General features: G+C 35.4%; 1 protein-coding gene and 1 long non-coding RNA gene across 2 annotated transcripts; both read right to left on the bottom strand.

Annotated features, from left to right (window-relative positions):
* Positions 1–380: 380 nt before the first annotated feature.
* LOC122598855 lies at positions 381–5,614 on the bottom strand. Its single transcript, XR_006323761.1, has 3 exons — positions 5,199–5,614; positions 822–890; positions 381–719 (listed from the first exon to the last, which is right to left on the bottom strand). It is a non-coding gene; the product is annotated as an uncharacterized LOC122598855 (long non-coding RNA).
* Positions 5,615–13,523: 7,909 nt separating this feature from the next.
* LOC122601349 lies at positions 13,524–14,807 on the bottom strand. Its single transcript, XM_043774116.1, has 3 exons — positions 14,623–14,807; positions 13,832–14,309; positions 13,524–13,715 (listed from the first exon to the last, which is right to left on the bottom strand). The coding sequence occupies exons 1-3, from the start codon at positions 14,805–14,807 to the stop codon at positions 13,524–13,526; spliced, it is 855 nt and encodes a 284-aa protein (XP_043630051.1).
* Between the last annotated feature and the right edge of the window lie 493 nt (positions 14,808–15,300).

Consider the following 15,300-nt stretch of genomic DNA (forward strand, 5'->3'; position numbering starts at 1 on the left):
TACATCATAGTGTGTTTAAACAATTTTCTTATTTTCACACGTTATAAAATTACATTGTGATTTAAACCTAACACAATTAAAAGACATGTTATATTTAAATCACAATGTATTTTGGACAGTTAAACAGTTTTCTAGTTTTCAAAAAAAATTTAGTTTTCAAATGAATATTTCATTATGTAATATGTAGCTTACTTGAACCTATGACTAAATATTGTTAACATACATATGCTCTCCCTTTCCATATCGATTTGTCATCTCATAAACCAACGTGTGGGCTTTCATAGATAAAACTACTTACTTATGGTAGCCTTACCCGTGCATAATACGGTGACACCAAATCTCCTAAACGAAGAATCTAACACCAAACCAAGAACACAAGGTAAACAGAAGTGTAAGCATGTATACAACATCTTTATTCAATTTTGGCACACAGAGTATAACATTCTCGCTATTTCCCTACAATGTGGGCTTTAACAAATCAAATGAATTCATGTTCCTTGTTAAGGCCTATTCTCATACATCAAGTGCCAAACAACACCACCTGTAATGCTTTTTATCTATATGTCACGAAACGGCTCAAAATAACAGAGCCTCTTAACAATCTCTTCATTCACAAGATGGTAGTAGGTCATTCTTTGAATTGATTTGATATCCTCACCGTATTTTTTACTTTCAAAAGCATTTGCAAACAATTAAGACCAACGTCCAAGTTCCTCCATCTATAAGAAAAACAGTTTTGAATGAGTTTCACAAGCACTAAATTATTTCTAAAAGGCTTAGCTGTAAGAAGCCAACGCATTGCAAGATGTTGTCACTTGTACCTGGGATTGAATCTGAATCAGTGCTCGGTTGTCGGGGGCTTCTTCCACTGCTTCCCTAATTTCCATGATCTGCTAGCAGAATGCAGTTTTACTCTCAGAAAATTTCAATTCATAAGATCCATTTATATGGTTAGACCAGAAGTACTAATTGTCTGACAAGGTACCACAGCTAATTTATGTAAGTCGAAATAAAAGTAGGGCCCGTACTTTATACAAATAAGGGGTTCGAAAGCATTGATTTTCAGTGATTAGACATGGGTCTCAACCACAACGACCCATATAACATGAACAAAGAAGTACATAAGAAATCTCCATCTCGCCATTTATCTTGCTGTTCATGCTGCCTGCCGTCGCTTATCATCTCTCAAATAGGTAACACAACTTTTGGTATTTTGACTTGTCAGTTTATTTTCAAACTTTAATAATATGCATTGATGGTATATCATTTGTACGAGCTTGGAATACCTATGAAAATAAGATGTTATACGATTTGGTTAAAAGATTTAATTGAAAAAGAAAGAAGTTGAATTCAATGTGTATGGGAATACATAAATCTTACATTACTTAAAAAACCGGTTTCTACCTGAACATGTTATCCAACTCGTCTATTATCACCACCTTTAAGTTTTGGTACCAACTGTTGGAATTGTAGATGATGGAGCGACAAGTTCATAACGGAAGACAAAACGAGAAAGAGGAAAAGATGCTGAGCTGGTTTGAAGATACTACCGTAGTACCGCGACAATGTTTATGTACTTATAACTAGTATTTATCAAGTTGACTTTGACTAATTACCTACTTAATCACTTCCTTGTGAAGCACAATTGGTTATATACTACTCCCAAAGCCCTTTATTATGTAGTCATTTTTATCTAGATATGCAGTATTTACCTTTTGAAGCATTTTGTGGGTTTCCTGAATCTTGTATGTTGTCGGCGGAGCCATGGTTTTGCTATTATGCTATACCATTGTCATGGTTTTGTGCTTGATGTTTATAATGTTAAGTTTTCCATATCAACTTGATCACTTTATGGATATATGTTTATATACTCCAACATTTTCCCCTGTTTCTTTGCTCATTTTGGTGGGGAGTATTTTGTGTTTGTCTTCTACCAGGCTGCGGGGTGGAATAATGCACGTGCATGTCTTCAAGATGAAATAGGAAAAAATATAAAAATAGGCTATTGATTGGAGCTACATGGGATTTGTCGATAACTAAAATGTTTTTACTCTTAGCAAAAAGGTATAAGCACTATCTAATTATTTAATGTTGTAGTTAACGGTTTGCTAAATCTCTAATGTCGTATTTATATTGCAGAAACCTGGTTGCTGATATTTTAACATTTGATCATGCCTTTTTACAAGGTCACAATGTAAGAGTACTCCATTGACATCTTTTTTTTTCCTTTTAGCTCTTCATTTATTTTGTGTAATTACAAATACTTATTTATAAATACGGTTGGTAACTCAAGCATCCAAACTTTAGGTTATTGAAAAGAGAACCGATGAAAAACCATATTTATGAAATCATTTGGTGGTTAGCAAGTAGCTATTACTATTAGATCCTTCAAAAAAGTTGCACACTATCATTATATGTATACATGTACACTTTCCCAAAAGCCTCACATATACAGAGAGTGTGTGTGGAAGCGAAAGAAAGCAAACATTGTGATCTAGGTGCTTTAGTAATTGAGTAAATTCACGTAGGATTTGAGAATGTCGCATCTGGCTACAAAATTAATTCTTCAAAGCTGCAATTGCCACTGTGTGTGCCCATTTAGGGTTGCAGTGTATTATTTATATGGGTGCTCAACATATGGAAAGACAGGCACTTAATGTGTTTAGAATGAAGCTACTAGGGAGGTTTGTTTGTCAGTCTCTATCTGATTTTAACTTATCAAACGTTAAGAGATTAATGTAAACTTACCTTAACTGTCACAGCGTAAAGAAGCTGGTTATTTACCTTAGTTTCGGATCTAAACTGAACCTTCAAACCCCATCAAGTGTGATGTCTAATGATGCACCTGGTTTGTCTAACTTATGCTTCATGACACATTTGATATGTATGTATGTATCTACGTAACTAAGCGGACAATGCATAATAGTTTGCTTATTTTCAAAGTAAATGAACATTTCAAATAAGCAAACTGAAACACTTGCGTAGTATAAAGATGTGTTGTTTTACTATATAAGTAATAAATGATATGGTTTAGATAGTTTTTTTTTTTTGCATTTAAAAGACATTTCAATTTTTCAGGAATATGACAAAATTCAACTCTTTTTATGAACAACGTAGAAAGCCGAATCCAGGATATTAAGTTCTCTATATCCTTGGACCCGACTCCCACCTTAGACAAACTTCATAAGGAGCCAACTTCCAAAAAGGTAAGCTCTGCAAGTGTTTTTGTTAGCAAACTCATACACCGCCTTTCAAGTTCATTACTAACATTAAACTATGCAAGACGTTATTGGTTTACATCTTTTAGCTTAATTTATTTTTGGTACTGGTCATGAAGTTTTTTTAAAAGATGGAAAAGTTCTTTATGTCTAGATTGATAAACAATGTCTACCTCCCAAGTTCCCATAGTAAGGAAAAAGTTTCACGTGTGTTAACCAGGTTTTGTTCAGTTAACCGTTTGTCTGCAGTTTTTCTTTTATTGTAAGTGTTATTGACTAAGTAAATAATGCAGCTGCAGACCTTATATGTTACATTACCTCCACTGGAAACCCTACACAGAAAAGCAACAGTGGTCAGATAGTTGAGTTCAACTTGGCTAATTAACGGTGTAAGGACCTCCTACCGTTTCCCTCTGTACAAGCAGCATACAGAGTCTAGAATGACCTCCTAAAAATACTATGTTTTCGTTGCAGGATTGTTAGTGTAACACTCTGGGTGCTTTAGGCGATACAATGATTAGCAAGAAAGCGGGAATCCTGATGCATATGCGGACATCTGACTTCATGTCTGCAAAAAAAATTTCTAGGTAGAAGGCTTTTATGTCCGCAAGATCTTTCCTAACGTTGAAAACTGATAGAAATAAATGTTTTGCAGCCATCTTTGCCTTTCAAGCTCATCGTCAACACTGGTTACTGGGAGTGATGAGGTTCCCTCTTTGCAAAAAGTTCAAGATTGCACTCTCACATCGTAGATATGGGTTTAAATCAATTAGTGCAGAGCACAAATGTAATTTTTTGGGGGATTCTTGGATTAAATGTTTGATGGTCTGTGTTGTGACCAAGTCAAATGTATTTTCTACGGACTAGGATTGGATACTCTTTTCAGTTATAGGCACATTTTTGTTTAGCCTTTATAAGGATCTTTTTATGTTAAAAAAGTAATTTTTTTACAGGGTAATTTGGATCAAGTATGTGATGTGTTGCTAAATATATGCCGGTGTTATCGCCCCATCAGAAGTGAGCGAGCAATGATATTTATTGTCTTATTGTTAATAGTACTAAATGCTTAGACTCGATATTTTCTTACCTTCTATTTAATATGTGCGGTATCATTTGAGATTTTGTAGTACGCAGTTCAAAATCATTTGTGCAAAGTCACCCTTAAAGATTTTTCTTTTTTGTTTTAGTTTTATAATTGTATTATATTTGAATGATTGTGTTATGGGGGAAACCATTGTTTGGAAGACACTGCATTTGCAGTTAAATAGTTTCTGCAAAGTCAGCCTTAAGGATTGATGCAGTGTTTTAGATATTGTATTCACTACCATTGTGGTGTTTTAGATTAGGATTGATGTGGTATTCATGAATATACGTATATTGGTTATAATATTTTTTAGATCATCTTATTTTAGTAAATAACCTATGAATAGGGATACAATTATGCAATAAAGGTTAAAAAAATTATTTAAGGCTGCAAGCGCATCGCGGGGTCTAAGTACTAGTATACCTATAAGACTATTTGCAGTATCCTCCAAAGACAAACTAAATAACAGATATGTCACACAACATCTAGCAGCAACCATATCGCACTAGAATAAGACCAAGAACGCCCGTCTTCCATGCCTCTGTATTCTTATTCGCGTATGCAAAAGGTACGTTCCACAAACAACAATTAACCAACATACACAGCATGGTATTTGCAGACATCTAAACTTGTTCATGTAGCGACCAACCTGTTATTCATCCATTCCAAATCCTATTTGCTAGCAATGCATATAACATTCCAAAGCAATATTACAATCTTAATCCTAATCAAAATTTTCAAATTACAATAAGGAACAAAGCTATAAAAATCCAACTAAAACCTCAAGCAAATATTAATCTTATTTTTTTTAGATATATCCAACATTATCCATCAAGAACTTCACATTAGGGCTATTAATTAAGATTTTAAAAAGAAATCTAAAGAGAAACACTTACAAACCAAAAATGGTGAAATAATCAACAGGCTGGATACTTCCACAAGATTCACAAATCAGAAACGCCTTGTCATGCTTACAATTCCAACAGCTACTGAAACTAGATGAACAGAAGAAACTATTGAAAATGTTTCCAAGAATTTTGGGATTCGATATAATAAGATGATATTGGGGGTGGTTTTGTGAAACCGATATTGGTTGTTTAGGAAAGAAGAAAGATAAAGTTGAGAAATTTGGTGGGTTTTGAAATTGGGTGATTGGTTCTTGGAGAGATACAAATTTAGGGTTTAGGGTTTTTGGAATCCAGGTTGATAATAAGGGTATTCTTGTTCTAATCTTAATAATAAGTTGTTGGTTTCTCCACATTTTTGGAGAAAAATTGATCTAATTCTAAACCCCCGCTGTTGTTGATGATGCTGATGCAAAACCCATGTGATGTTTGTAGTGTTTTTGATACTGAAAAGAAGCAAAGTTTTCTGCTTGTCTTGGCACTTTGGCAGGTTCAAAAATTAGGAAATTTTTAGGTTTTATAAATGGATTTTTTTTCCGGCTGGTTACTTAGGAAAGTTATACAAATTGTCTCAACTACCTTTTCCGGGACCCAAACAAAAAAAATTCTATTATTGAAAAAAAACCCGGTTAAAATATGTATAAGGAGATCGCGTCATGTTTTTGCTTATGTGAACATGTTTTTGCCGGTTACTTAACAAAATTTTTAACACATAAGCCATTCAATTCCTTGTTTAACATCAAACTATTTCTTGACAACAAAATTGTTATTCATTCATCTATCCAGTATCTCCATTTATACCTATCAATCCCATTCAATTCTTCATCTAAGAGCGATATGTACACCCATTCAATTTTTCATCTAACAGCGATGTGTACACTCACTCTGCAAGTAACATCACACACACATATGTCAAAACACTCCTTATCCCCATCTTCTTTTCCAACTTCTAACAAATTAATATTTGAGCATCATATAATACTGTAATAAACATGAATCATCATGTTCACCTTCAAAACAACATCAACAACTTAGACTAAGAGAGTAGAGGATTATGGGAATGCCCCTACTCTACTCCATGCTTGACACGTGTCTTGTACCAATCATAAGGGGCATTTCCCCATTCCTTTGGGGTGGAGGAATGCCCCCAAGGCATTCCTTTTTTTTATATAATTTTTTTTATAATTATTAAATGTAATTTATTTATTATATATGTTATTTATTGATTATATATGTTATTTATATATAGAATAAAGCTTAAAATTGTAAATAAAACTTCAAATAATCAAAACGACTTACTAAAATTCAAATTAAAAATACAATACAAATTCAAATTAAAAATACTTAATAAAAACATTCTAAAACTACTCATATCCATATTCGGCACGAATCCTAGCCTGCTCCTCTAGCGAAGCAGTTCGGTTAGCCGGATGGACAGTAGACAAGTCCTTAGCCAATAACTCCATATCTCTGCTTCGTTGTTTTTTGGACTTGAGTTGAAGCTTCTTAAGTTCGATCTCTTGGCGTTGCTTGCCCTGTTCTTGCAAAGTCCGCATCTCCATCGCTAAGTTAAACACCTCCTCATCCGCCGCCGTCGCCACCTTCCCCTTCCGTGATCCCCCCCGCACGTCCGGCTTTTTTAGCCTGATCTCTCCCAACCGGACGGCTCAACCTAAATAGTTGTGGTTGCGGTTCCTCCTCATCAATATCATTAAGGTCAAATGCAACCCTCGAAGATGACCCCACACTTTTCTGTCCCGAACTGTCCGATGTCGTCTTAGACCTTTTTGAACTCGGCTCACCCTGACTACTCATCGACTCCATAGTTTGAATAACCTCCCACTATGAACTTCTGCTCAAACACTGCCATTCCTTTAAAAAATTAAAATTCGGGTTTAGAGAATTATACTCGCTACACGCATTACTAATCAAATCCTGTTCGCTTGTACCACTTTGATAACCCAAACCACTAAGCCGAGTTATAATAGCATTGAACTTGGTGACGTTAGTCCAGATTTTTCGCCACTTCCCCTGTAACGATTCAATGCCTCGGTATGTCGACCTATTCAAGATTGTATGATAACCCTCTTGAACCTTCGACCAAAAAGTCCGAGCCTTTTGATAATTTGCTACAAAAACATAAATATATATATATATATTTAACCGTGAATAAACATAAATAAATATATATATATATAAACCGTAAATAATATAAATATATATATAAACCGAAAATTATATAAATATTTATAAATATAAACCGTAATTTATATAAATATATATATAAACCGTAAATTATATAAATATATATAAATAAATATATACCGCATTTGGGGTCTTCAGAAACATCAACCCAATTGCGACATAATGCCAAGCTTTCCGCTTCCGTCCAATTTAGTTAGGATGGTATTTTCTTCGGCTCGTTGGTGTCTCTCTTTCGATGTTTTCGTCTCTCTTTTTGAGAAGACGAAACACTAACTTCGTGTTGTGTCTCTTGAACCGCCTCCAAATCTTCGAAAGAGGAACCCGCCGGTGGTGTATTGATCATCCGTTGTGAATCTTAAAAACAAACAAATAAACATAGAACCATATCTATATATATATATATTTATATATTTCTATATCCGAAATATATAAATATATATTTATATATATAAATATATATATATATTTATATATACCGAAAATAATATATATATATATATGGGGGAAGAGAATATGAGCCTGTTAGGCACCTAAGTTGGTTGAAAAACCTCTCACACACCTTTTTTTAAACCATAAAAATCATGGGGGGGGGGCAAGCATTTATTCAAAATATTAAAATATTGTTATGTGAGGGGTTTTTCACCCAAGTTGGGTACATAACAGCTCCATACTCACTTTTCTCTCTCTCTCTATATATATATATATATATAAAAACGGAAAACATATATAAATTTTACCAAACATGCCGTCGGGTGTTTAAGCGAAACCCGACGGAGAGGAATTAAAACCGAATTTATCTTGTCAAATCCACGGTGTCCTATTTCTCGGCGGAGTCATCGGTGATCCAATGTTCATTGTACCAAGTGATTGAATAAACTCCGGGTTTTGGTGAAGATTAGGATCATCAAGTAAATCGGGTTGGAAGGGTGTTCTTTGAGTGTTACCTGCGTTTTGGTTTAAAAAAAGGTTCAACCCCCATTGATTTGGAAACATTTTCGGTTGTGTTTGGAGAACGTGTGTTTTTTTTTAAAGAAAAATTAGATATAGATGATAGAAAGAAGATGAAGATAGATAGATATAGGTATAATATATTTATATAAGGTAATAAAATAGGATTTAAAAAAATAAAAAAAACAATTAAATGCCTTTTTCGGTTTCCTATGCGGTCAAACAGATAGAGCCAAAGCCATCCGACGCGTTCGATTTCGAAATGGGCACGGTTTCAAACGAAGTGGAACGCCCCCTGGGGCCAAGGAGAGGAGTTCTGGGGGCGTTCCGAACGAATTCCAAGACATGGAACGGGCTACTCCCTTCAGTTTTAGTATATACATCTAGATTCTTTTCATTTCAAGAATATGTTCAGATCAGTTATTTGGTCCGTCGTTACCAGTGGCGCCACCACAGGTGCCGGAAACCCATCAAGAAAAGAGAGTAACATGGGGCTTTGGTACAATCTAGTGATTTTCAACTCAATTTCGATCTCCTCATCAAGATCCCCCGGTGTAAGAACCCATACCTTTTTAATCAAAATCGAATATATATTTTTTTTGTACCCCACTGCAGCGCAGTGAGGCAATACACACCCACTGCGGCACAGTGGAAACCCATGGCCTAATTTGACCATAAGCCCACTGCGGCGCAGTGAGTCTGGATGACTCCCCACTGCGGCGCAGTGGGACTACCTGCAGAAAATTTTTGTTCAAAATCAACTTTCCTGCACCTTAACAAAAAAAAAATGGTTTCAACCAAAATGCCATTTCACTTCAAATCCTTTCATAAACTAATCCAAACTTGTTCATGACATATAAAACACCATTACAAAAGACTTGTCATCTATACAAGCTTTACAAACACATTGTTCAACAAGTGGGTTAATTACCCAACTTGGATAATTTGTCAAGTCATTCACAAATTTTATCAAAAGCTTACATATTCATCACAACCACCAAATTTCCAGAATTTTTACCAAAATTAGATTAACCAAAAGGAATTGTATCAAGAGCCAACATGTACCAAAGGGATCATCTACCCAAGGTACCAAAAATGCCAACCTCTAGGTGGCAAGATCTTCCAACTTGAACTTCACTCGGTTACTTCCTTGCCCTTGCTACTATCAACTCCTAAAAAAAGAGTTAAACAACTAAAACATAAGCAACGCTTAGTGAATGCATACACATACAATCATAATCATGCTAATTTAACATTGTGCATCAAGGACCACAAAAGCCTAGCAAGCTAGCCATATCATTCATATCAAACATCACACATATATTTTCACATGGCCATGGATATTTTGGCTAGTAGGAATTTACCCACCTACTAGCTCTTACATACAATATGACTAGTAGGAATTTACCCACCTACTAGTTCTTACAAACAATCAAACTATGGGTCATAGGAATTTACCCACCTATGACCTCTAATAACAAGAATATGATTATATGCATATATACTCACCTCAAACTTGGCTATTTGGCACTACAAGGCTACAAGTTAAACAATTTGTTCTTCAACACCTATACAAGAATAATCGCATATCATCTATGAGTTCCATGACTCAACTTCTTACAAACATCTACTTGCATTCAACAACTCTAAGATTATGGTGTTTGGCTACTACACACTTTTTCAACAAATTCCAACTTCTCAAAATAAAGCTTTATTTCATAATCACTAGACAAACACCATAAAATATGAGATTCTTACCAAGGGGGATTTTCATTAACAACAATTCTTTCAATCAATCATCCATTTATCAATCAAATTTAGTTAGGGTTTTACTTGAAAATCTCCAATAGCAAAAACCCCCAAATCTAAGGCTAAGAACCTTAAATTTCAATAACAAATTAAACTAAGGTTATGAAAATCAATATCTCAATGTGAGAGACAAGAGATTAGGGCTTTCAATCACAATTCTTCCCCCTTTTTCTTCTTAAGAATTTTGGCCACCACCACCTCTATACAACCCTCAAATTTCAATTTCTTATTCACATGGTGGTGATTGTTGTTATTGTTCAAAGATTAAGGTTCTTTAATTTATAATTTGAAGATTCAATTGCATGTACTTTGGAAGAATTTGAGAAAATAAGATAGTTAGGAGAAGAGTAGAAATTTTGAAGTGGGAGTTATAAGTCATATAGATGAATTGGCTGGCTTATTTCCTGATAGCCATGTCCCATTCTAATTTTTATGGGTAAAATACCCGCTAGTCACTAAAGTTCCAACTAAATTAACCCCTTATCTCAAAATAAAATGCTAGGAAATTAATTAAATGTCAAAACTATAAAAAGTGTTAATTTTCAATTACCTTAAAATATTGGGATGTTACACCATGTTTCACATTACCAATTTCAAGATTTGAAAAAACGTTGATGCGGAGGTTTGATGGTTGGTGGGCGTTTTCTGGTGATGGCGAAGGTGCGTTTGCTGGTGGGAGTTTTCCGATGAAGTCTTAAATCCGAAATTTATTAATTCAATTCAAATCTCAGATCCTCTTCTTTTTCTTCTTCTTTTGTTGCTGATTCGTTTAATTCTGATCAACTTGCACCGATTTCTCCATTAAAATCGGTTGAAAACCCTAATTCCTCAACACAACCGCCGCCTGCCGCTACTGAACCACCACAGGCCGCCGCTTCTGGGCTGGCTGCCGACCACCAGGGGGTGGCCATGGCAGCAATTCATGATTGGGAGGAGGCCATACAACAATTCTGCAACATCTAAAATCTATAAATTCTTTATAAACAAAATCCCAGCCACCACCACCATTATCATCATCATGTGTACTGAAATTAATCACATCCATCTCAAGAAAATTTTTGCCTGATTTTTGGGTTTCGATTTTAATGAACGGGGGTATTACTTTTTTGGGTTTCGATTTTAGTTTAAAGTGATAGTAGAGTAGATTGGGAAATGGGTGTTATATCGACATATAGATATAGATTGAAAGATTGAATTTGGGTGTTGATTATCTGTAAATATAGATATAGATTGAAAGATTGAATATGGGTGTTGTATATCTGTAAATATTGATTGATAGATATAGGTGTAAATGATTTGATGTTTTAGGTGATAGTGTACATAGTAATGACTTAGCAACTTACGTGGCAAAACACATCATTAATTTGGTCTAGTTAGATAATTTTAAATATAATAGAAATTATAAAGTAATCGGCTACTTGTACGGATGCCTAAAAAAGATATTTTAGCCGGGTTTTTTTCCTTATAATAGAACTTTTTTTTGTTTGAACCCCGGAAAAGGTATTCGAGACAAGTTGAATGACTTTCCAAGTAATTAGCCCTTATGGATTTATATTTATTTTTTACAGTAAAAATTTTCTGAATAGGTGGAGTCCTTTTCTTCCCATCTTAAAACCAACTACAATGGTGACAGCAAAGACAATGGTGTTATAAGTGAGTCTCAAAATATGGTTTCATCGCGTATATAAGGTCTCTCTATATAAGGAACCGTTTTTAACCCACGTCTAACACTATTCATCGGTTGTGAATTACTTTGATTATTTTTATAGCACCCAACGAAGATGGTTAGTTCTAGTTGTGGTTTACCGGGTATATCGGGTTTTTAGAGCTACATTACATATGTTTGATGTTATGTCAGTCCAAAGTGTTATATAGCTTGTATCTGTATTTATCACAAAACGTTTGAGAGATCTTTGAGTATAGGACGGTAGACAAGCGTTCTTCTAATCAAGCCAATATTAACTAATATGTTCATTAAATGTATATATATATAAATACGAGATGACACCGAAGTACAAGAAGACAAAGATGACAATAATCCATCACACACTATTTCTTCTGGTCCATAAGTAGCTTGTATGAGAACTCAAAAGTATAGTTGATGTTAGTTTTGCAGGGATGTTAAATGCTAGTAAAAGTACACCTTTAGGTGCTTTATCTAAAGGACAACCAATAATAGGTCAATACGCCTTCACAAGTTTAAGGCCCAACTTTGGAAATCGAAATAATGATGATTCATTAGTCAAGATAACTGATATTCTCAGATTTTTAAAGGGTGCTTACGAAAATCATGAACTCGAATAGACTAACATTGGAAGACATTGGTGTTAATTAGGATGAATTCTTGTTTAATTCTATGCGTTTAGTGTCATGTGCATTAGCATTCTGATGAAAGTAATCAATAATAAAGTTGGTGTTTAATATGGTACTAAAAATAAATTAATAAATCAATAAAAACTAGCATAAAATTTGAAGAAATAACATTAGGAAGATCAATTAGTAGTACGAAATTCTTAAAAAGATAAGCATTGATGTACTCAATGAAATCTTAACATCCCTACTAGATATATGGTGCTGATATTTATACGGAGGATTTTGATTTTGATGCATAAACTTGAATTGATTTGACCACTATACTCCGTAGTATTATTTCCAAATATATTTCTTGTTTTTACCGACTCTCTTAGCTCATGACTGTATCGCTAACAACCTAAGGGCGCGTTTGGTTCACAGAATGTCTTTGTAAGGAATGAAATTTTGCAACGGAATTAGATTCCGAAAGAATGGAATTTGATGGAATGTTTTTTGTTTTTTTAAAATTCAAGAGAATGAAGTAATGAAATTCCATTCAATAACCCCATGGATTGGAGATTCCATCATTTGATGAAATGTTTACATTCCAATGGAATGAAATTCCATTATCTTTTGACAACCAAACATACCACGGGATGGAATTCAATTCCAATTCCATCAGATTTCATCAGAATCTGTGAACCAAACGCGCCCTAAATTTCATCATTGTAAAATAAGAATCATAAGAGTCTGCCCAATGGTGATGACTCATCCACCAAAGACTAGTCCCTGTTAGTGTCACATCAGCAAAAAATACTCCAAGGACTAATCCCCTCAAAATGCACCCGATGGACTTATGCACCAAAGACTAGTCTTGAACCCACCAATTATTTAATTCTACCAATTTATCCAAACTTTACACTTTTAACCCTCTAAAATTATAACAAACTAAAACATACCCAAATAAAAAACACTTCATTAAAAATAAAAACATTACACAATTTATTATAAAAAACACATTACAATAATTCAAATAAAGGAAACACACATTAAAATAAAACATTAAGCCGGGAGGCGCCATATATGCTCCGTAAGATCATGACGAAGAGCATGATGCACATTGCGATCTCGAAGCTCCTTGCTGGTACGTTGGTGAAGTGCAATCCTTTCCTCGAACGTACGCTCTGGTAAGACGATTGGATCAATGTCGTCTCCATCCTTGAGTGAGCTTATGGCGTACCCCGCGTCTTCAACCTTCATGTTATGCAATATAACACAGGCATACATTGCTCGAGTGATCCGATTCACGCTTTTTGATCTTGCTGGCTGGGTTAGAATGTGCCATGAGTTTTGAAGCCCTCCAAAGGCACGCTCGACATCCTTCCGGGCACTTTCTTGAAACTTTTTAAATTTCTTCCGCTTCTCATCTTGAGGGCATGAATACGATTTACAAAATTCGACCATTCGGGATAAATGCCGTCTGCGAGATAGTAACCCTTTTTGTAGTGGGTGCCATTAACATTGAACGAGCTATCAGGTGCACGATCTTCAATGATTTCCCTAAATAAAGGCGACTGGTTCAGAACATTTATATCATTGTTCGAACCAGCTGTGCCGAAAAAAGCATGCCAGATCCACCTATCGTATGAAGCTACTGCTTCAAGCATGATGGTTGGATGACCGTGATCACCACGCGTAAACTGACCTTGCCATGCCTTGGGACAGTTCCTCCAAGGCCAGTGCATGCAATCAATGCTTCCAAGCATGCCTGGGAAGCCATGAAGCTCTTCATGTCGAGCGTACAAACGTTGTATGTCATCCGATGTTGGTCTACGCAAATATTCATCCCTGTAAAGTTCGAACACACACTTACAGTAATAGTCTAGATAACACCTTGATGTTTCTTCACCCATTTTGGTAGATACTCGTCAAGCGAGTCGGGATTGAAGCCATACACCAATTGACGTATGGCGCATACACACTTTTGGATGGTGCTGAAACTAGGCTTTCCTCGGGCATCAAGCTGCTTGTCTTGCATTCTTTTAAAATGCAAAGGCACAGGACCTAGATGCGAGATGCGTATGATATTATGTCGTTCACAATGTGCATGAACATAGGTCTTGACATACGGAATCGTCGCCTAAAGCTCTTCAACGAATACTTTGGGTTTTCGTTAAAGTAAGCTGCCATTAGGCGCTCGTCAGCACCATAACGATCTCTTTCGACGACCATACGAGGTATGTATGGTCTTGATGATTCACCTTGTTCAAGGAAATCAACACATTCGGCCATGATGCCAAAAAGCTCTTCATCATCGTCTTCAATAGGAAAGAAATCGGGTCTCATGTACGTTGATAAACTTGAATGAAACTGGTTGTTCATGATGATTTATGTATACGAAAGTGTGTTTTGGTATAATATAGCTGAATATATGCAAGAGTGGTGTCAAATGGTGGTTCACTTGAAGTGTATATATAGTCATTTTGAAAACTAGCCGTTAAGGACTAAAGTTGTCACTTTTTTGAACCTGTTTTCAACTATATAGCCGTTTAGGGGCTAAAGTTGCCAAATAATGAAACTTATGTTTGTCTTCTTCCTTTTTAAATTCAAACCGTTGGAGTAAAAGAAAAAAAAAAAACATAAACGTTCGTCCCTGCAGGAACGAATCACCCGAACGAATGAGGCGGACGAGAGGGGAATGAGTCCCACCCAACGTCGAGTCCCACCCCAAGGTGTGGACTCGTCCCTGGAGGGCGGACGAGCAGAGGGACGAACCATTAAAGTTTTTATCCCCCTAACTCACCCCTTGATATAAATAAAACAAATACATCGATGTTCA

The sequence above is a fragment of the Erigeron canadensis genome, chromosome 5 (genome assembly GCF_010389155.1).
Source record: "Erigeron canadensis isolate Cc75 chromosome 5, C_canadensis_v1, whole genome shotgun sequence".
Classification (NCBI taxonomy): domain Eukaryota; kingdom Viridiplantae; phylum Streptophyta; class Magnoliopsida; order Asterales; family Asteraceae; genus Erigeron; species Erigeron canadensis.